We start from the raw sequence: 20,904 nt of genomic DNA on the forward strand, positions 1-20,904 counted from the left end.
ATACAAACTAAAAAGGCTAAAATCTTTCCAAACGAGGCATAAGGAAGGCCAGCACCTGCCTGAATGGGAATTTGCACCCACACATGCAATTTTACAAGGAGAGGGAGTTTGGATTTGCTAAAGACAAGGTCTCCAGCAAAAAGGTAAAAGCTTGTTGAAATTTTTTTCTGCATCTTGAAACCAGGATAGTACAACATGAAAATGTTCAGCAACATGAACCAGGCTCCCAGGCCACGGGGGAAGAAGGGATGGAAGAGAGGACATGGTGTCACCTCCGTGGCACCACACTCTCCCTCCGTCCCTGAGGTGATGGCAAACACCAGAAAACTCCCGGGGTAACTTTAAAGGCAGGAATGCACGCGGGATGACAGAGCTGCTTTATAGCCACTAAGTCCTCCAGGCGTTTCAGCCAAGCACCAGTCACAAGACACTTTCACCAGGAAACAGCTAAACAAGCTTTAAAAGAAAAATCAACCATTTTAGGACTTCCCAATCTTATCTACAGCATCAGCCTTTTTCCCCCCATTTTATATACACTTCAGATATATTTTGAAAAGCTGCAGGAGGACAGTAAGTGCAGTCTGGCACATTCTGTAGCAAATATTTGTTAGCACTCCAAAAATAACTTTTCTGTTGCACATTTGTGTGCAAACTGTTTAATTACAAACATCCACACTGAGGGGAAAAAATAAATTGCTGAAATATCCAGACAGCTTAATTAGACTTCATAATAACTAGTCAATATTTTAAAAATACTGTGCAGCAGTACAAACATTAGCCAAGAACCTATACTGGGCACAAGTTCCCACTATTCACTTACTCTTGCCTTTCAAAAAAAGCCTGTTTGAGGAGCAGAGAGGCACAGACGCTAATTAAAAACTCTGCTGTTTTTAACAAAAATAAGCATAACCCTGAGGCCTGGGGGATCTGCAAAGCACCGTTCTCCTCCAAGGGCAAGGCAGTTATCCCTGACAACCACGTAGAGACAGAAAATATTGCAGGTTCATCAAAAGAGGTCCCACTGAAGAGCTGCTGATATCAGAAATCGCTCAAAGTAGGAACCCGCTCAAAAAAAAAAAAGGCAGCACAACCACACAATTATCTTGGACCTCCTGAGGATGAAACACGTTCCCAGCACCAAACTGAAAGCCTGTTTTCTCCCCCAGGAAGGGAAGCAATCAAGAGCAAAAGCAACCCAGACACTTTGTTAGTGACTGAGCTCCCAGGACCCCAGCTCTTGCATCGATTTCCCCAGGTTTTGAGCAAGGGAGTGTTGTGATGAGTAAAGGGCCCACCCAGAGGCAGAAGGGAGACCGAAGGAACTGAAGGAGATGCAGGCACATTCCAGGCTGGCCTGCCACACCCTCTGCAGGAATGGGGATGTTTCGCTGCTTACCCAGGCCCTGACCCTAATTCGGAATAGGGTTTTGTCAATCCTGGCTGACAGCAGAAGGCGTGTTTTAACAGATGCTCAGTCTCTTTTTGCCCCTTTCCCCCCACTACCCGAGAACAACTGTCCCCTCTCCCTTCCCACAAAGGGAAGACCCATTTTAAATACTTACTCTCGGGCTGGAAGAGGAAGCCATGCAGCCATACGGCTAAAAGCGTAGAAGACAAGGTCAACCCAACTAACTGCCAGGGCTCCAGTCCATCGCAGCAGGCGTTCACAAAGCCCGTTGCTGTCTCCCAGTACACCTGCAGGATTTCCTTGTAGGTAGAAATGGCATCCTACACCAAGGGAAACGAGACAGGCATTAAGAAAAGCTCAAACACACACAAACAGGGCATCAAAAGTGCTCAAACGACAGAATTCCCCTCTGCTGGAGTCTATTGAGGTGTTTTCCAGTACACAGACCCCTCTTGCTTTCCCTAATCCCTGTGAAAGGAACAGGTAGGGCACATTGTCACTCATTTCCAATTAAAAACCACTGATAAAAACACATCCTTAGAGACTTCAGAGCGAAGAGCCACTGGCAGACGAGCAGGATGCTCAAGCTTCACAGTCCCAAGACGCACCACCAGATCTTACCATGGCCCAAGAGAAGCAGCTGTGTTATCCACAATATTCCTCTTTCCAAGGAATTATCTGCTCAGGTGGCAAGGGAAGACTGAGCTACCACCGTTCACCACGTACCACCAGAACAGGGCTATTTAAGTACCTAGAGCTGGATTTTTTTTTTTAAGATGTGAGTACTCAGCAACTCCTCAGGGCTGAGATCTAATTATTGCATTCCTTACAGAAGAAGGACAGCAGAGGCAAACGCTACTGGAAGAAAAGAACACCAGAAACTGTGATGCAATCATAATTACAATATTAAATTAGCAATCACTGCCAGGACAGAGACCAAGCACCTACTAATCAATAGCTTCCAAGCACGCCATCTTCAAGCCTAGGAGAACAGGGTGGGGACAACAGGATGCACACAAGGGGGAAAGGTCATTTCCCCAAAACAGGGGGTCTCCTAAACAATTTTCTGTGGGGAAACAAGCGTTCTAGGGATGAGAATGATCCAGGTAGTCACACCTCGTTGGGTGCTACAACCAGATAAAAGTATTTTGGAATCTTCTTCAGCCCCCAGAGCACTCTGCCCAAGCCTCCTCCCAAACCGTGTTCCCCAGTTTTGCTGGAGGGCCGTCCAGGGGAATGTCCAGCACTACAAAAGAGAAATACAAATCCTTGACACTTACACTGTCAGAACCTTGGTGGGTTTGGAGTGCCTTACAAAGATGGATAAACCGCTAAGGTAATAGCTGCTACAACTTCCTTCTCAGCACCCCGCACAGATCTCACTTCTGGGGCAAGTTACCAACAGAAGCAGCATTTAGTTGTTTTTTTGGGTCACCCTTAGGGGTGGCACATCACCTCCAACTCAATGGGAAAGGCTACCAGCAGCTTAAAAAGGCGAAGTGCTTCCAAACAGCTACAGGAGAAAGGCAGGGTGCCTCACAAAGCACTAATGAGCAATCACTGCTTTGGAAAAGCAGTAAAATACACGTGAGAGGATTGAAAAAACACTAAAGCAACCCAAATGTAAGGCTAAAACAAAAAAATCTGTCGAACAAGAGTGCCAGCCCACTGCAGAGGAGTATCATCACCCTTGCCCCAGCACAGGGTGAAGGAGAGGGACTGAACAGCGCAAAGCCACGGGGAGGAGCAGCCCCGAGAAGCCCAATTAGCACCCGTTTGCTGGGCGAAGGGCAGTTTAAGAACACACCAGCCACTTCTGCCCGAAAAAAGGCAGCCACACAACCCGCCGCAATTAGGCCACGGCTTGTTCACGCCCAGCCCTCCAATTCTGGCACCACGAAGATGATTTAACGGGTGCGTTTAGGGGAAGGTCTGCCTTTTCCGCTAACCAGAGGGACTTCTCAAGTTTCAGCGAGCCTGCGCAGCTTTCTGGGAGCAATCCCTGCAAAGGAGTGCTTAACCAACAGGGACAACGTGTCCTGTAAACGCAGGCTGCTCGACTCCAAACTCGCTGCAGACATCCCCGTGCTTCGCTCAGGATCATCTGAAAGCTGTGACACTCCCGGATGCAGCTGCACAACCCTGCTTCCTCATCACTGTCATCAGGAAAAAAAAAAAAGGCTCAGGTTTGTAATGAAGGCATCACGGCAACACACACAATGACCCATCTGCTTTCTGCTCTCAGCCTGCTGCAAACACCAGGCAACATGCCTCAGCTAACTTTCATGTTACCGGGATGTGAGACAAAATATTTTACCTTAAGTATGCACCGAGGTAAAAGCACGCACACCAGCACTGCTATGTGGTAACCCAACGATGCTACCAAGCTTTGAACAAACGAGAAAAGATCTGTGATGTTAATGCTAACCCCAAGGATTTCTTTCTCTTGGGATCGCTGCAAAGAATAGTTTGAGAGAGCAAAACTTTCTCTGTACCTCTCACTTTCTCCTTCAGTCATTTCATACTTACAAGAGTTTAAAGGGCGAGATTGATCGAGTTAGGAGGATACTGAAAAGAAATTAAGGCAACAGTGCAAAGTGGCACGGGGAACTGGTTAGCTATGCAACGGGATTTCTCAGCACTCAGCGTTTTTAAAGTGCTCGTTTGCCCCCACGTATCCACTACGACACAAGGCCTCTGTTCTCCGGATTGCTAACTTAACTCCAAAGGTATCATTCAAACATGCCCTGGTTTTATTACCCCCAACAACGCGTGATGGCAGCCTCGCTGCTGCAGCTCCACGCTGCTTCCTTATTTCACAGGGAGGAGGCAGGGGTAATAAATGCCTCCGTTTAGCCCAGCTGTTTTAATTCTTTCCCCTCCGGCTCTGGAAGGGCCCCTCACACTGGAGTCAAAAGGCAGGTTTGGCACCCAGTCTCCAGTCTGGACTCCTGGGGAGACATCACAGCTCCGAGACCAACCTGACTGTCACCTGCTGGGGGTACGGCACCGATCTGAGACCCACCAGCCGTGCCCAGAAAACTCAGGTTCAGCACAGCAGCTGACCACAGAATCTTCTGGGTTGGAAAAGACCAAAATCATCAAGTCAGCCCTCAAGCTGAGCCCCATCACCCAGCCACGTCCCTTACTGCCACGGCGATGACTCCCCGGCTTCATACACGTCCACTCCCCAAGGACACAGGCATTTCGCAGTTATTTCCTAACTGAGCTCAGCCAGAAGAAATGCTGGCCACGTGCAATAAGCAGAGATGCAGTTTCAGCTCTGTGGGATTAGAACATCCCTTCGCCCCTGCCATGACCACTTCCCCAGCTGGGCTAAAGACACTGAGCTGGCCTGATTTTAAGTCGATACACAGGGCAGGATTTCACGTAAGATAATAATCTACTTATTTGTGAAGATATCAAAACAAAATGGTTTCCTTTCCCATTACTGGAGAGCAGACAAGTTGGTTTTATTTCCTTAAAAGACCCTTCCCCCCACAAAAGCTTCACCAGGCAGGATTATTCTAGAAGTTTAAAAGCCTTACTTATGAGCACACTGAAAAATAAAGGGGAAAACTTCCACTGGAGGATTTATTTCTAATTCTCAGAGCATTACGACAGACCCAGGTATTAGATAAAATACTAATTGCTATCATTAGGACTTGCAGTATTCATTTGTCCTGGTATTAATGCACTCAACGACCCAAGCAGTTTACATGTTGAATTTTTAGCTCTACAGATTAGGAATATATCCTTAGGACTTTACTTCTAAAAGCCATTAGCCAGCTGAGCTGTTCCAGGGATATAGCACTTACGCGACTACAAAAGAGGACAAATTAACTGCAGTAATGCTCTTCTGTCCCAGATGACAGAAAAGAAAGAAGGGAAAAATTGCCAAAGCTAATACGAGCAGATTTTGTAGTTTTGCCAGAACAGCATTTCCTTGGCTAAAAGTTAAAGGACTTAAATAAGCCTTAACAAATAAAAAAAAGAGACAGAAAGGCAATATACTGGAGAGCCTCACACTTCTGTTACAAGTGCCTCCCCTTTCTGACACTGTAAAGTGGAAGCACTGTAAAGTTTACCTGTGGGAAGAGTGGGAAAAAAGTCTTATCAGCAGAATCTTCCTTCCCCCAGGACAGTATTTAAAGTGGGAGAGAGAATAAAGGAGCTTTTAAAGGCAAGTTTATTTTAAGTAATAGCATGAATCTTAGGCTGACTGTGAGAGAAGGAACTGCTAAGACCAAACCACATCCTCAGCTTTTGGAGTCCGCACACTTCAGTTAGCTGCAAATCAGCCAGTAACAGTATGAACAGCACAGCATTTGTTACCCTGCCTAAATAACGCGCCTGAGCAGGCGCCTGGCACCTCCAGCCACCTTCTGGCCTCAGTGCCAAATGCTGAGCAAGGAGAGCCGTGGCTGGATGTCAGCGGTGCCTCCTGCGGACGAGGAAGACCAGCACAGGCTCCTCGCGCGCTCCTGCCACGTTCCCAGCCCAGGAATCCTGCCACCAACTTCCCGTGCCCGAAGCCTAACATTTGGGTTTGCCATTTGTCTTCCCTCGCTGGGACGAAGGTGATGAGCGAGGCGGCGTGCCATGCGACTCAGCACGTAGTAAATTAAGGGGCACGAAGACCACTCACAGCCACTGCGCTGCCTGGCGAAGCCCGGTGAGGGCAGCGGGCAGAACACACGTGTTGCTGCCACAAAGACGGCTTGCTGAGGTCCCAACCAAAAATATGCTGCAGAAGGACAGCCAATTTGCTTATTTATCACGCACCTAAGGAGGAGGAAGACTTCAATTAGCTGTGCCTGAGCTAGCACCTTGCTGCCGGTGTAAACCCGGCCGCAAAGGGCACGTCGGACCAGCACGACTGCAGAACCGGCTGGGCCACGGCGAACACCAGCCTCGCAGCCTGCAGCCAGGTTCCTGCACGAAAAGGGGTGGTTGAGCAACGCCATCCCTGTCTCAGGGTGCGAGTCACTGCACGCGCAGCGGTTTGGTTCGCGCTTGAGTAACAAACGTGCTCCTGTGTCCCTCCCTGCCACCCCCAGCCCCGGCAAGGGTGACAAACACCTTTACGTAAGCACCAGGCACACGGCGTTTGTTAGCCAGCTCCTCATCACAGCCTGAGTTTTTTTAGCATGTTGCCCCCCACAGAAGACATGGGAACACGTGGTGACAGCAGACAGAATCTCTCAGAAATCAAGAATCGTGAACCTGGAGCCACAAGGGCTGAACTCTGGAAAAAAAAAGCACATTCAGGTCATGCATATCTTACTGCAGCTATCTGGTACCAGCAGCTTCTTCTGGGTCATGTTTTCCACTGCTGCCATACTGAAAGCATTTTTTTTCCCTCTAGTTGGTTGTCTCCCCCCGCATGCACTGTGTATGCAAAAGGAATGTACATATACTACCCCACCAGCCCTGAGTTCACGGGGAGTGGCTAGAGACTGGCTAATTATAGCTTCAGCACAAAAACAAACAAGGCAGCAACTCCGAGTAAGACCGGCAGCACCCCTGGGCTCTACTGCAGAGAGGAAACATAAAACTCTCAAAACAAGATGGAAAAATGCTGATTTGAGGCTCAAAAAAAAAGTGTAGTTTTACAAGAGCTCAAGGGACTTTCCAAATGAGGTGCAATTCAGATTTCACATGGGGGCGAGGGAAAAGAGAAAAAAACAACACAAAGAGCAGTTATTGTGAAAAGCCTACCAGTTGCTCCCCTACAAAGCCAAGAAGAAACTAAGCAGTGCTTGAGAAACAGCCTTCCGCTGTGGAGCAACAGCATTTAACCCAAAACACACACAAGATGTCACCTCTTGTCCACTCTGCTCTCTACGACAAATGGATTTACAAAAGCAAAGCCTGCACGTCTCGAGGCATGCTCCAGATAGCACAGGTCTCAGATGGGACTGGGTTCACTCAATATAAACCCATTACAGCTCTCCCTGGGGGTCGCTGGCTCCGCGGAGGTGCAGTTTCTGCGAGGAAACATCCTCCCAGCCTCCACAACAACGAGGACGAAAGAAGGGCTCAGTACTCCCTGGGCTGGGGCTCATCTGGGCACATTTGTTCATTCCTCTGCTTGGCACCCTCTCAGATGCTGATCACGCAGTCCTTTCTGCCTGCCTTCTGGGGAACAAAACGGGTATTTATGTGAAACATTCGGCGAGTAGCTCGGTGCCACGCAGAGGTACGCGAAGCGCTGGAAGATAAAGTCGTGGCGGGGCTGTTTGAAAGCAGCCGATGGCACAGCAATTGTTCTGGGAACGGGCAGCAGAGAACAAAGGCAGCACCGAGCCTGGCACAGCTCCCCGGCGGGGTTATGCAAGCAAAACCACCGCTATCAGCACAAACCAAGCACCGCTGTCATGCACGAAGGGTCCTTCCCTTCACCACAGCACTGGATCCTTACCGATCCCAGCAAAGCACTATGCAAAACCCTTGCTCCTCACATACCCTTCCTGGTTCATGGCACAATGGGTGCCCCATGAGTGAGGGTGGGCAAAGCACAGGGAAGCTCTCGGCACACAAAGGCTTCCAAGAGATGGCAGCCCGCGAATTTCTAGGAAATGTAAATCTTTGCTGCTAAGAGTATCGCAGCCACCCCGCCTGCTGCTACACCGCCGAGGAGCCAGACCTCAGATTCATCTCGTGGTCTACACACAGCACTAACACATGCTTCAAAGCCTGTGCTAACCAGTAAAGGCCATCGCCATTTAGCCACTACACGGAGATTTCCGACACTGAGGCCGACTCACACGTGGAAGGGAATTTTGTCAGCCTCCTGGAAGCAGGGAATGAGAACAGGTCAAAAACACACAGCGGAAAAAAACGGAGCACAAGCAGGTCAGGCCTTCCGAAACAACCCTCGCCGTGGGGCAGGCTCTGCAGCGGGCGAGCACTTTGAAACTGCTTTTTGGTTTTTGTTTGTTTGTTTGTTAGTTTTTTTGCCAGAATGGTGTGGTTGGCACCAGAGGCAAGCGACATCCACAAACCCATATCCACAGAAATTTTCGGCCCTACCAAAAACCTTTTGCCAACAAGGGTCGCAGCAAGGTTTTGATCACAACCATAGCCAAACTGCTGGTAAATAAATGGGATGATGAGGTTCAATGTAACATCACCAAGGAGCAGAAACAGGCCGGAGAATGGGAGGCGAGGACCGAGGTGTCACCTCCATCAGCGGGGTCAGCAGATCCTCAGGTAGAGGAGAAGCCAGGAACCCTGTGCTTAGGAGGCCAGAAGCACACAGTGAATGAGGAAAAACGAGATTTTTCCTCACTGAGATAAGAAAGTTCCCAGTGCCAAGCAATCCCTTGTGCTGGGGGCACGGGCAGGATCACAGCCTCGCGCCACAACTCGGGAGAAACACCGTATTTCAGAGAAAGCTCCAACCCCCAGCACGCCACCCCCTGAACCAGCTTTCCCCAAGCCCCCGCCTGCTCCGAGGACCCAAACCCCGAACCCACAGCGGCCTTCCAGCCCCGACACCCGGCTGCTCTCCCCCGGGGAGCCCGCTGCGAGGCCCCGCGGCCGGCCCGCCGAGGGGCGCTCCCTGCCGGGGGCAGCGGCCGCCCGGCCTCCCCTCAGCCCCCGGTGCCCCGGCGGCAGCGCCGCCCGCCCGGCCCCGGCTCCCCGCCGCTCACCATCGCCGCCGCCACCGCCTCCTCCTCGGCCGCCGCCGCTCCGGGGCCCGGCCCCGCTCGGCTCCGCCCCGGCCCGGGCCTCCCGCACCACAGCGCCCGCTGCGGGCCGCGCCGGGGAGCAGGGCCCGGGCCGCTCCGCAGGGCGGCCGTGGGGAGCACCGTAAGTGCCGGGCGACGAGGAGGAAGGGCCGTATCTCCCAGTAATGCCCCCCGGAGGAGCCTCAGCCCCTCACACTGAGCGTTTCTGCACGGCACGCCTTGCTTCCTCAGAGCTGGGCCAAAGCCTGCGGTTATCCGATGCCCTCCAGACCTACGCGCTATACATTGGCCTCTCGGGTCACGTTTCCTAACTCAAGGCACTCAGGTTTCTTAAAATGAACTCAAAATCTCGTTAGTCAACAAGACAACACAGCCCTGCTGCAAAAGGGATACATCCAGCGGCTTGCACAGGTTCCTACATGGCTTTTATAATGTTTGCATTTGACCTCCTGTGCCTTTGTTTCTGCAGGGTTTTGAAAACAGTGCACGGGCATCAGCTCCGGGCATTCCTGGCTAGTGCAAATATTTAACTCTGCTGTATTAAACCATTTCATCAGCTGTCACTGTGCCATCCAAGCTGTCTCTTCACAGATGATGGCATCTTACATCAGACAGACAGCACTTTTATCTCAAGAAAACTGCCCTCATGGGATTGTTTTTAGAAGTATTTGTAGCTATCAGATGTTCTTTTTAGCAGGAGGGAACAAACAGATCTGTTATTAAACCACTATCAGATTCACAAAGTAGGTCTTCATCGTGTGCACTTGGCAAGAAAGTCTAAGGCAACTCCAGACATGCTGTACTTGCTGAATCAAAGAGCACTGAGGCCCTCAAACTTTCACAAAGTGTTGATATTTGGAAAAAATATTATTTAAAAAAGGTCTAAATAGCATTTAGGGTGCAGGAAGAAATCTTGTTTCTTAAAACCTCAAAAGCCTCTTAAGGATGCATCATCACAAATCTTGTTCGGCTTCACACGTTTCCACACAATGCCAGGAAGCAGAGAGCTTGGTTTGTTCAGTTTAGCTAAACACAGGTAGAAAGGAGTGTGATATCTTGCTATAAACCCAGGGGTGGGGAGGAAGGGACAGCAGGGGGGAGAGGAGCCCTTTCAGGAAGGGGACAATGGTGGCATGGGAACAAACGGACAGAGGTTGGCTGAGAGCTGGGAAAGGGCTTGCTGCCGCTGGAGAGCCGAGGCTCCGCAGCAGCCTTCCTGCGAGAAAAGCAGGGACAAAAAGCCCTGATTTGTAGGTGAAGTTTTAGATGTTATGAAAGGTTGGAGTTGCTGGCACAGAGAGGAGCCTGGACTCAGTTATCCGATGAGTTTGTTTCCCCCTCCATGTCCCTGATGCTCTTATGTGACAACATAATGTATGTTCCTATACAATAAGGTCTCTCAGTGCCAGGTCTTGCTACTGCTGTAAGAAGCCACTTAAGTGTAAACCCTGTGGATGCCATTTGGGGAGTCAGGAGCACAATCATTGCCAGATAACTCACAAGCCTCAAAAGCCAGAGCCACTTTCTCCAAAGCACATTACAAAGGACAACAACTTCCTCACAGCCTTCAGTCCAAGCTTAAGGACCTCGCCTTGACACTGGAAAACTCACTCCATGGAGGTTTTCCATGCGCAGAGAAGGGAGCTGCCTCCCCAGGAGCACCCAGCACTCCTGCCAGCATCACCCTTGCTCAAGCAGAGGTTTCACACTCTCCTTTAAAGGCTGGCTTGGAAAAAAAAGGGCTGAAAATTTAAAAAAGGGGGCAAACATTTCCCAGATCAACCCAGCAGGACATTCACCATTTACAAGCAGGTTCATGCTGCCTGCCTAAGCACATCACCACTGCATTAAGAAACAAAAATCAATAGCTAAATCAGCAAAGCTCCAACTACTGTTCTCAGGCACAAGGCACAGTAAACCTGTGCTCTTAGCGAGCAGCATTGCTCGCCAGCAGGCAGGAATTACAGCCTCTGCTCCAGCCAGCCATGGCCTGCAGAAGATGGAAATGAGAAACACATTGGCTTGCTAGAACAGACCACGACATACACGCTGCGTCTCACCCCAGCCTCATTTCCTCCCCATACATTCCCTGCTGATTGACTGGAGACCGCAGTATGCGATGCTGGGAAGTCGCTCGCAGCACTGAGCCGCTGTCAAGTCAGCAGATCTGGACCTCCAAGGGTTCCTCCGCAGGCCAAACCCTTTGTGCCACCAGGGCAGGAATCCCGAGCACGCGACCACATCCTCAGCCCCAGCAGCCGGCACAGCCCAGGGACCCAGCCCTGCCGGAAAGGGTCCTCAGCACGTTCACACGAGGGTTTCAATTCCACAACAGGGGTGGGGGGCTGTCTCGTTTGGTTATTGAGCAGAAACATGCTTCTGAAGTAGGAAAGCAGCACCGATAACATTAAAGTCACGTGCACTGCCCGCTCACGTTGTTTTAGCTGAGGGCAGAGTTGAGGTGAAGCAGCCCACCAGGCAGGGTTCACCTGCTTGTCTGGAGGATGTGAAACACCGAGGAGGGGATGCCACCCTACTGGCTTCCCCTGCCTAATCACAGAACAGAGGAAATGCCACACTGGTCGCTCACAGAGCCATCAATAACTAGCACAGGGCAGATACTGACTGTGAGCAGTTCATCAGCTAAGCAGGTCACCTCATAAAAACACAACACAGTTAATTTGATCATTTTAAGGAAAGAACCTAACTATTTAGAAACAGAGAGTAGAAGCAGCAAACTGCGTTCCCTGTTTTAGTCTGTACAAGGCCCACATTTCCATCAGAGCAACCATGGTGTTAATGCAGCCCCAATCTCACTTCTGCCATCATTTGGCACATTTTGTTAGCATGATTGTGCACGAGCAGAGGGCAAGAAATCAACAGGAAGGGCCCTTGCAATGAAAGCATAAGCAAGGATTTACATAGAAACCATTATATCTGGTTTAACCTAGAATTTTTCAGTTGATTTTTTTGATTTATAAGTAAATGGATCAAGAATGGTAGCTATACTCTACACTAGCAAAACTCCTTTCCTGTAATCTTAATTTATGCAACTTTATATTGTGCACATATGGGCTCAGTTCCTCAAAATGCCATAAAATATTCCTATTTGGCAGACAGCATAGGTTCTCATCTTATAGAAAATTGCTCCAAAATTGGTGGAATTAAGAGGAATCGCATTCCTTTTCTTGTTTTCTAGTTGCTCGGGACACAGAAGCAACTCAAAGTGCTGAAACGCGAGCCCTTGGAAATAAACATTTACATTATGCCTTTTGTGTACGCAATGAGAAACACAAAACTCTGGCTTTATATGAACTCCACAGGAGTTAAAGAAAGCCGTGGGATATATTTTCAACATTTTTACCCTAGAAAATTTAGGAAATGACTGCACTTTGTGATTACAGCTCAAGATCAGGAAAAGGCAAGCCACCCAAAAAGCAGCAGCTCTGTAGGAGAAAAAAAAAAAAAAAAAAAGCGATTTTCCTCCCCCTTTTCCTGTCCAGTTTTATAGCCCTACATGTAGTTCCCCAAATGAATCTTTTTCCTGCTGCTGAGCTGCAGATTGCAGCGACCAACATTTCCCAGCCAGCCTGGGTGTTCCTTGCAAGCATTTACCCCAGCGCTCCCCCATGGGGTTTTTGGCGCTGCCTATAGCCATAATGCTTTAGGTTTCCATTTCAAGGGGGTGGTCCTGCTGGAAGGATCCTGCCCCAGTTCGCATCCACAGAGGTGTCTGAGAGCCTCTCAGGAGGTGACACCTCGCTGCAGCGCTCCGGACTTGTCCTAGTGCCACCACTGTGCTGCCCTCTGCTGAGGATGCTCTGGGTGCAGGAAGCTGAACAAGTCCCCACCCAGAGCAGGGGATTTTTTGGTCGTTTACACATCCGCCTTGTTCCTGTCACCCATTTAAGGCAGCAATGGGGAACAAAGCACCAACATCTTTGTTCTGCCATCAGCAGCAGTATCAGCGCTGCATCCTGGTGGCAAGCTGGCTCACGCTGCTACAGGGACACATGCGGGCTGTGATGCAGAAAAGATCTTAATTACACAGCACCGGATAACATGCCAAGGTGCATCAGAAGAGAGCCTCATGCTTTCTGCTGGCTTTAGGCGTTAGCACTCGCAGAAGCTATGTGAGTGATGGTGTTTCACCAGCCTGAGCACCAGGATCCAGCCCTGGTTGGAGCAATGCCATGAATTACCACGTCCTGGCTTTGGCCAGCTGTCCAAGCTGCATATTGTCAAACTAGAAAATAAATACTTTGAGGTGATGCTAACAAGCGATGCTTCTTGGAAGCTGCAAAATAAACCTGAAAAATAAACCAGACTTGCCACCCTTTAAGGGGTTCCTGAAGCCTAATAAGCCACACCACCATAACCAGCACAAATCCTGACCGGCTCCTGGCTGAAAAACCACCCTCAAAAACCACGCACAGCTGAAAAACCACACACAGCAGTTCCTCCGCCTCACCCTACCCCCAGCAGCCTCCAGGCAGGAGCACCTAACACTGAGCATTTCATTTTTGCCAGATTTCCAGTGCAACACAGAAGGATTTCAAGGTCTATCGTCTTATACCACAGAACAGTGTTCCCATTCAAGTCCCAATTTTATTCATTTGCAAATGCTTTTGCACCTCATCACACGCTGAGGTGCATTAGCCCAGGGTTATGATTCAATTTCCAGCTCATGCACTTGATAGATTTATCACCTCGAGTGGGATTTACACCACGGTTTTAGGAAGATGCAAGACTTCATTTGCACACAGCAGACAAAAAAAACAGCCCTTCCATGATACGGACTGGAAGACCTGCAAAAGGAAGCTGTCTCTCCCTCTTCTGACCATAGAGGGAGCTGACTCTCCAGCGTTAGCCTTCCCAAAAAGGAAGCACACGAGCTCCCAGCCCCAATATACAGCCCAGAAATTGTTTTGGCCCCTTTCCCCAGCACAACACCCAGACCTCACATGCAGAGGAAGAAGGCAATTTAGATTAAATAATTAAGGACTCTGGATACTGTTCCCCCCTAAACTACAGGTGATCACAGAGAAAAAACTATAAACACTTTCTTTAATATGATTGATTGCTCTTGCGAAAGTTCAGCACGGGAAAAGAAATCAGAGAGGAAAACCCTCCACCATTCGGCTGACGAGTCATCATGCATTATAATCCCACATTTAAATGAATGATAAATTGCTTTTAAGAAGTGACTTAAGTCAGTGAGCACGTTATCAATCTTGCACTGGAGAACAGTCTTCCTATCCTCCTGTTCTGTAAATCACCCAAAGTGTTTAGAGGTTTCTGTCTGACAAGCTCCATAGCCATATCTTCCTTGTCAATCTTATCAACCGCTTGTTTAATTGTAAAAATGTAAATAAAATGCAGCACGAGCTGGCCCGATGCCTCATGACTTGTACATCGCCTCCGAAGGGAGAGAAACAGGAGGTTTCCCAGCTGCACTCGAGGCTTTTCAAGGATCAGAACAACTCCGATGAATGAGCCATGTCCAACCCCAGAGCACAGCAGCAGCTTGGTGAGAACAAGATGCATGTGCCAGGAAAGTCTCCGTGATTTCCTTGTGCCTGAGCAACATCAGATCAAGTATTAATTGAAGAGCAAGACCCCCTAGAGCAAAAAATAAACTGGAACAAAGTCACACATGGCTTTGTTCCCCATCCTTGGGACCACCCAGGACTTTCTTCATCATCATCTACTGCTACACAAGACAGAGATGCGTTCGGTGGCAGCAGGGATTATGAGCACCTGTGGCACTAAGGGATGTAATTCAGTGATGAGACTCGGCAAGTCAGGTTGATGGTTGGCCTTGATGCTCCTGAAGGTCTTTTCCAACCTAGAGGATTATATGAAAAACAATCCCAGCATTGGCTGCTCTGGCCACTCTGGTGTTAGCAGAGTGTGCTCTTGTATCCTGCTGGCTCAGGTTGCACTGGTAAATAAAACATTTCACTTCAACATCAGGACGCTCAGCCAAGTAAGTGGATACCCAATACAAAGGGTAATCTGCTAATTACATCCCAGCGTGCAAAGACATTGCTGATGATACCGCACACACACTGAAAAATTAATGGCCAGCTAGGACTTGAACGTGCACCAACAGGAGGCTTATCACATCCTCTGGCTACTCCTACCTCTATCAGCATCTCATCACCAGGTCTTGGGACATGAGGCTGTGAAATTGCTCCCAGCATCAGCAGAAAAGCACTCGTAGAGAACTAACTCTTACTGAAAAGCAATCCGCTCCCCCAGCGTTAGCTGGATTAAGAAGTGACTTCCAGCTCCCAAAGCTGGAAAGGTGCACAGTGGTCTAAAGATCTTCTAAAACACGTAGGTTTTTTTGCATCTCCCCAAAAAAAAAAAAATCCCCAACAGAATAACATGTCAGCTAAGGATATGTTGCCTACCTACAGCCTCCACCCACGCACAGCAGTGCAGACCATTTTCCAAAGCAATTCAAGCACCTCAGTTTCACCGAAGGCAAGTAACACAAAATGGCCCTTTAGGAAAGCTGATTTAACACACAGCATTTGCAAACAACGTCTGGGTAATGCTTCTCCCATCCTGGTGCATTCTTTGACCCTCGCAGAAAGGCATTAAAGCAGCGTGGCAGAGATCTTGTTAAACAGCCACTTGCTAAATCAAAAAGCCAAATCAATAGCATAGGCATAGCCTGACTTTAAAAACTACTTACAAACTAAATTAAAAGCAGTCGCGTTGCCGATTGACAAGATTAGAAAGGTTTCCCTGGCAATCATTGAGATTACAAACTAATGAACCATGCAGACGGAAGACATGGTGGGGGAAGGCATTTGCACTGTTGGTTTTTTAACAAATCTAGTCACATCTCAAGGGCTCACACAAAGCATTATCATCTTTAAAAAAAAGGAAAAGTTTCCTGGATATTTCTCTTCACCATGTGCTTCACACTAGCCCAAGGAAGCTCACAGCAGTGCCAAAGTCCAAAAGCAGAGCAGAGGGGGATTAAAACAACAGCAAGAGTGTTTGCTTGGGCAAAGGGAGCAGGGTAGGCTCCTCCAAAATTCACCTGCAGCTCCCAGGGGGATGAAGGAAGAGCAAATACCTCAATGGGGAACCAGGTCCCATGGCTCACCTGCTTCCCAAAGTTTTATAGGGGAATGACAGAAACAAATGTGGGTCTCGAAGGTTAGAGAGAAGGAAACAGGGTTGCAGCCAAGATATCTTCAAATTCTTCTCTTAAAAAAGAGAGAACAACTTTCCATGTCGGCTGTGGCCAGGGCTAGAAATAATAAGGTAAAACTGCAGCAAGACGAGGCATGCAGAAAGTGTTTATAGCAGTCAGAGCAGTAAGGCACGGGGATAAATTCACCATAGGAACCAGAAATCCCCTCCAGCAGAGGGTCTTTGCAAAGGGGCTCATCCCAAGCAGCACTGCTGAAGCAGGGGAGATGGGCCGGGCGACCCCAGCCTTATTCCCTGCCTTTCCACAAAACACCATTGTGCTTTAGGCAGCAAAGCCTTTAATTCTGCTTATCAGACCCGAAATACAGAGACGCAGCCTGGGCTCAGGGGACCTCAGCTCCTACCAGCTCTGCGTGCCCAGGCTGTCCCCCCGACCCCATCCATTGAGCCCCCCGACGTGGAGCTGTGGTGGGCAATGCAAAATGAGCCCTGACATTATTCCACAGCCCCTTTTGGGTGGGGGGGTGAAGGAACAAGGGGAAAAAAAGAGAGGGAGGCAGGCGTTGCTGCTGCCCTGAGCAATGCAGCCTAGCAACCCTAACACAATAAGGCATGGATTTGCAAATGGGGGGATTTTGGGAGCCTCTCAGCAAGGAGAAACTCGCTCTTCTGTGCCTCTTAGGAGAGGCATCACTGGCACTGACTGCTTTCCTCACCCAGATAGCACATTCTGGGTTTTCCCTGCAAAACAATTGCCTAAAAATAGGCTGGGAAGGGAGAACCCCACTTACCAGACTCAGCTTAGGTGAACCATCTCAAAAAGGGCTGCTTCAAGGCCAGAGCCATAGAAAAATAGCTCCAAACCTCTCCAAGCCCAGCTTTTACTGTTGCTGCCCAAGTATTTTCACCTGTCTGATTACTGTTTGCTTTTTAAACAGGCAACACTGGCACCACTCAGAGACTTGCTCGCAGAACAAGCTGCATTTGCAGGAATTGCAGCTTCTCCCAAGCCATTTGTCCTACAGAAATACCAGACCTGCAGAGTTCTGCTCCTTGGAGCTGATTGCATTTGTATGGGGAACCCCAGGGGCAGGGACAAACCCCAGGCTGCCCAGCACAAAGCCATCTCCCACAGAAAGCCCCAGGGTACGTCCCACCTACCTCAGAGACCTGCAGCAAGGAGAAGATGGATGCTTTGGGAACAACCACAGCTTCCTGAGGGACCCACTGCCCCAAAGGTCAGAGACCAAGTCTGTTCCCATCCAGCAGCAGCAGAGATGGGGCAGAAAGGGACACATACAAAGCTACTTCACAGACTGAGAAACCCAGCCCAGCTGGAGACTGGACTTAAATATTCTCCAGGGGCCATGGGGGTGGTGGAGGCCCCAGGTGAGGTTGCTCGGGGCTGTTAAGGCCCAGTAGTGCCCTCAGCTTTACTCCAGGGACACCTGGCCCCAGGAGTTATTGCAAAGGCCCCCCTTTGTGGTAAATCGTCTTTTAGCAGGACAAGAGTCTGCCTGCGTTTACAAGAACTGGAAAAGTGCTTGTGGAGTACCCAATCAAATCAAACAAACAGACGTTTCCCCCAACCTTGAAATCCATAAACGCGAGCACCAAAGTGTGGTACCCCCTGGGTTTTGTCAGCACCATGGTGAGAGCTAGCGGTGGCCCCATTCTCCAGGACATCCTGACCAGGTGGAGCTGCAGCACCATCCCTATTTTCACCCCTGGTGCTGCTCTGCAGGAGTCTAGGAGGGGATGGGGGAGCTACAGGCAACATCTGCCCCACAGGCAGCAAGGCTAAGCGCTGCAATAACCACCGGGGTCCCCGGTTTCCAGAGACCCACTCAAGTGAGAGCAGATACTGAGGGGACGTGTTTGGCCACGGCCAGCCGCATGGAAACCTGCAAGCACGAGTCTTGTTTCCCAGGGTTTTCCCCTGCATTTCCATTTTCTGCCCCTCAGCACCTCCGCCGGGCTCAGCGGTGACTTGCCTCTTGGCATCCGTCCCGCATCAGCCGCCGCTTGCTCCCGCGGTGATGCCGCCACAGCCCATAAAGAGGAGGCAGCAGGCATCACCATGTGAGCTCGGTGGTGCACCACGGGGACACCAGACCCCCTGGAGGAGAAGCTGTCACCCTGGTGGGCTCAGCCACCGCTCCTTTTCCTTTCCACCTTTACCAGGAAAATCCACGTCCAAGGTAGGGGTGCGCAGGACAGAGGAGTGGGGAGCTTTGCTGGGGTGGTGAGGGTGCGATATGGGAAGGGAATGGCATCTGCACTGATTTTTCTAGAGGGAGGTTTGGCACAGCGAATCCTCAGTGCATCAAGGGTGATGTCCATCCTATTCCTCTGTTTCCCTCCCAGATCCCACCCGATGCGTTGCAATGTTCCCAGCTGAACACCTGGTGAAAGACATCCTTTATCTCACTTCTCATTAAAAAATAAATAAAAAATACAGAGGTGGCAGCTTAACTCCTCCAGACCGCGCTTTGTCCAAGCTGGATGGAGATGCAGAAGCAGAGATGTTCCAGGAATAAAGGGAAGCACTGGGATTGATGCCAACCCCTTCCCCTGATGGCTTTTCCCCTCTCCCTGCAGGCTCAGCACCAAGCCCTCTCTCGTCCCGTTCCTGGATGGAGGTCCACCTCCTAACCACCACCCTGGGGGGGGCAGGACAGTGGACACCCATCGGGGACCCCCCCAACAAGGCAATACCCTGGCTGGCTGCAGTTTGGTGTGCTCCCATGGGACAGCATGCAAAGGTGGGTGGTAAAAAACGTCTCTGCTTGGGGCTTTGGGGGATTTTTCAGTGCCACCAGTTACCTGGGAACTCCTCACACATCCTCAGTTTTTCCATTTTTGCAGATGAACGCATTCAGTCTGAGGCTGCTCCATCACTTTTACAAGTCCTGGGCTTTGGGGTGGTTGGGACTCCCCTGGGGGAAAAGGGAAGCTTATAAGAGTGCCTCGCTCGGGGTGAAAGGTGCAGCAGGAACGATCCTGCTCCTACGCTTCCAGCTTCCCCACCCCAAACCTGCCCACACATCCCCTCATCCTGCATGAACTCGCCATCTCTGGCTCCCAGCAAGGAAAATGCAGGGACCTGAGCCAAACCAGGAACTGGTTTGACACAGCCACCTCCCACTCCTCGACCTGCAGCCAGACCTGCTCTCACAAACCTCTGGTCCCTGGCGGAAAGGATGAGTGTCCCGGAATGGGATTCAAAGCCTCTGTGGGCCACTACCTGGGGAGTTTTCCTTCACCCTCCCGTCTGCCCCTGGGTGATGGGATACTGGAAGCAGAGCTGGAAATTCCCCAGCTAGGCAGGATCTGTCCTGGCAAACCCCTGAGGCACAGCAGGACTTCCCCAGCAGCACTCTGGCTCTCCTCTGAGTCCTCAGGTTAGGAGAGTTTAAGTCTCACTACTTCCCGTACACATTTCTGGTGAAAATCTGCACCAGAAAATATCCCCTGCTTCTTGGGGAGGTGCTCCTGGAGAGCCTGGTATGTCCAGAGCCGTGCCAGCACCCTGGGTGGGATGAGGCTTGCAACAAATGGGCTTTGATGCTGCCATATCCATCACCTGGTTTCATCCTGCCTCCGGGCACGATGCCCACCCCTGCCAAAGTCCACCCCGATGTCACACCTTGGCAGACGAGGTGCCTGCGTGCCCCTCTGCCCTGCCACTTGTCCCCCGTGCAGCCCGGGGCGCGATGACCCGGTTGTCCTGACCGCCTGTGCCCCCTTCTGCTGCCAACAGGTCGCGGAGCTGCTGCGCCGGGACCTGCAGCACTGGGACCTGCAGGCAGGCTCCCCGGTGGCAAGCCCCCCATGGCTGGCCAGAGGGGTGAGGACGACCTGGAGCACGAGTGCTGGAGACTGGGGCAAGGGGCTTGGTGTCCTATTCCTGTCCGTAACACTGCCAGCAGATAATTTTCAAGGGAACTCAGAGTGAGAGCAAAACAACATTTCATTTAAAATACACCAGTCAATATTTTTGGGCGTTGAATTTCACCTGGTGTAAAGCAATCGCTCACTTCAAGGAGACCATAAAGGCTCAGTGCTTCACGAGTTGATTGTTTTCCTACTTATTTTGGCCCAACATTTGGCACAGCCCTCTCGGCTCTAAGTTTCAAGCAGACCTCCAGCTGCTGTGGCAAGCGGGCAGGTATCTGTGAGCACACTGATTTAACTCCTTAAGAGAGGATTTGCACTGGGAGGTTGTACCCAGATGGAAATGGGAGGTTATGTTTCTCCTGGGGGGTACGTGAGGGGCTGGAGGAGCACCCAGCGTTTCAGCAGCACTGGGTTTAGGTCCATAGATTTGCAAAGTTTCCTAAGGCATCTTTCCAAGAGCGTGATGTCCCCAGATGGGTCTGGGACAAAAGTTCAGCAATTTGGGGGCTGTACAAAAGTTGCCTGATTCTGAATTGAGTGGGAAGCAAGCTGCCCATTCACTCTGCATCCTGACAAACCCATCTTTGGCCCTTTGCAACCACGGGCTTTAGGAGCCACTTAAATGCAGCTAGCCCAAAGCTCACACACGCAGAAATACGCACGGATGGAGGGGCACAGCCAGCGAAACATCGGCTTCCCAAACCCCTTCCCGCGCTGGTTTTT

At 50.3% G+C, this 20,904-nt stretch overlaps 1 protein-coding gene across 7 annotated transcripts in view; it reads right to left on the minus strand.

Annotated features, from left to right (window-relative positions):
• The window catches only part of SGPL1 (sphingosine-1-phosphate lyase 1), a 55,392-nt gene that overhangs the window by 20,648 nt on the left and 13,840 nt on the right, over positions 1–20,904 (minus strand). Inside the window, exons 1-2 of one of the 7 annotated variants that reach the window (XM_083844408.1) lie at positions 17,443–17,578; positions 1,563–1,728 (exon numbers count right to left, since the gene is read on the minus strand). Coding sequence is in view for 4 of the 7 variants with exons in the window: in XM_083844405.1 (XP_083700531.1) it covers positions 1,563–1,728; positions 8,595–8,600 (172 nt within the window). In the remaining 3 variants the exon portion in view is untranslated. Of the gene's footprint in view, positions 1–1,562; positions 1,729–2,029; positions 2,051–7,233; positions 7,545–8,594; positions 8,616–9,066; positions 9,213–17,072; positions 17,198–17,442; positions 17,579–20,904 lie in introns of those variants that run through there. The other 6 variants (XM_083844409.1, XM_083844406.1, XM_083844405.1 and 3 more) reach the window with 6 other exon arrangements.

The sequence above is a fragment of the Anser anser genome (assembly GCF_964211835.1).
Source record: "Anser anser genome assembly, chromosome: 7".
NCBI classification, from domain to species: domain Eukaryota; kingdom Metazoa; phylum Chordata; class Aves; order Anseriformes; family Anatidae; genus Anser; species Anser anser.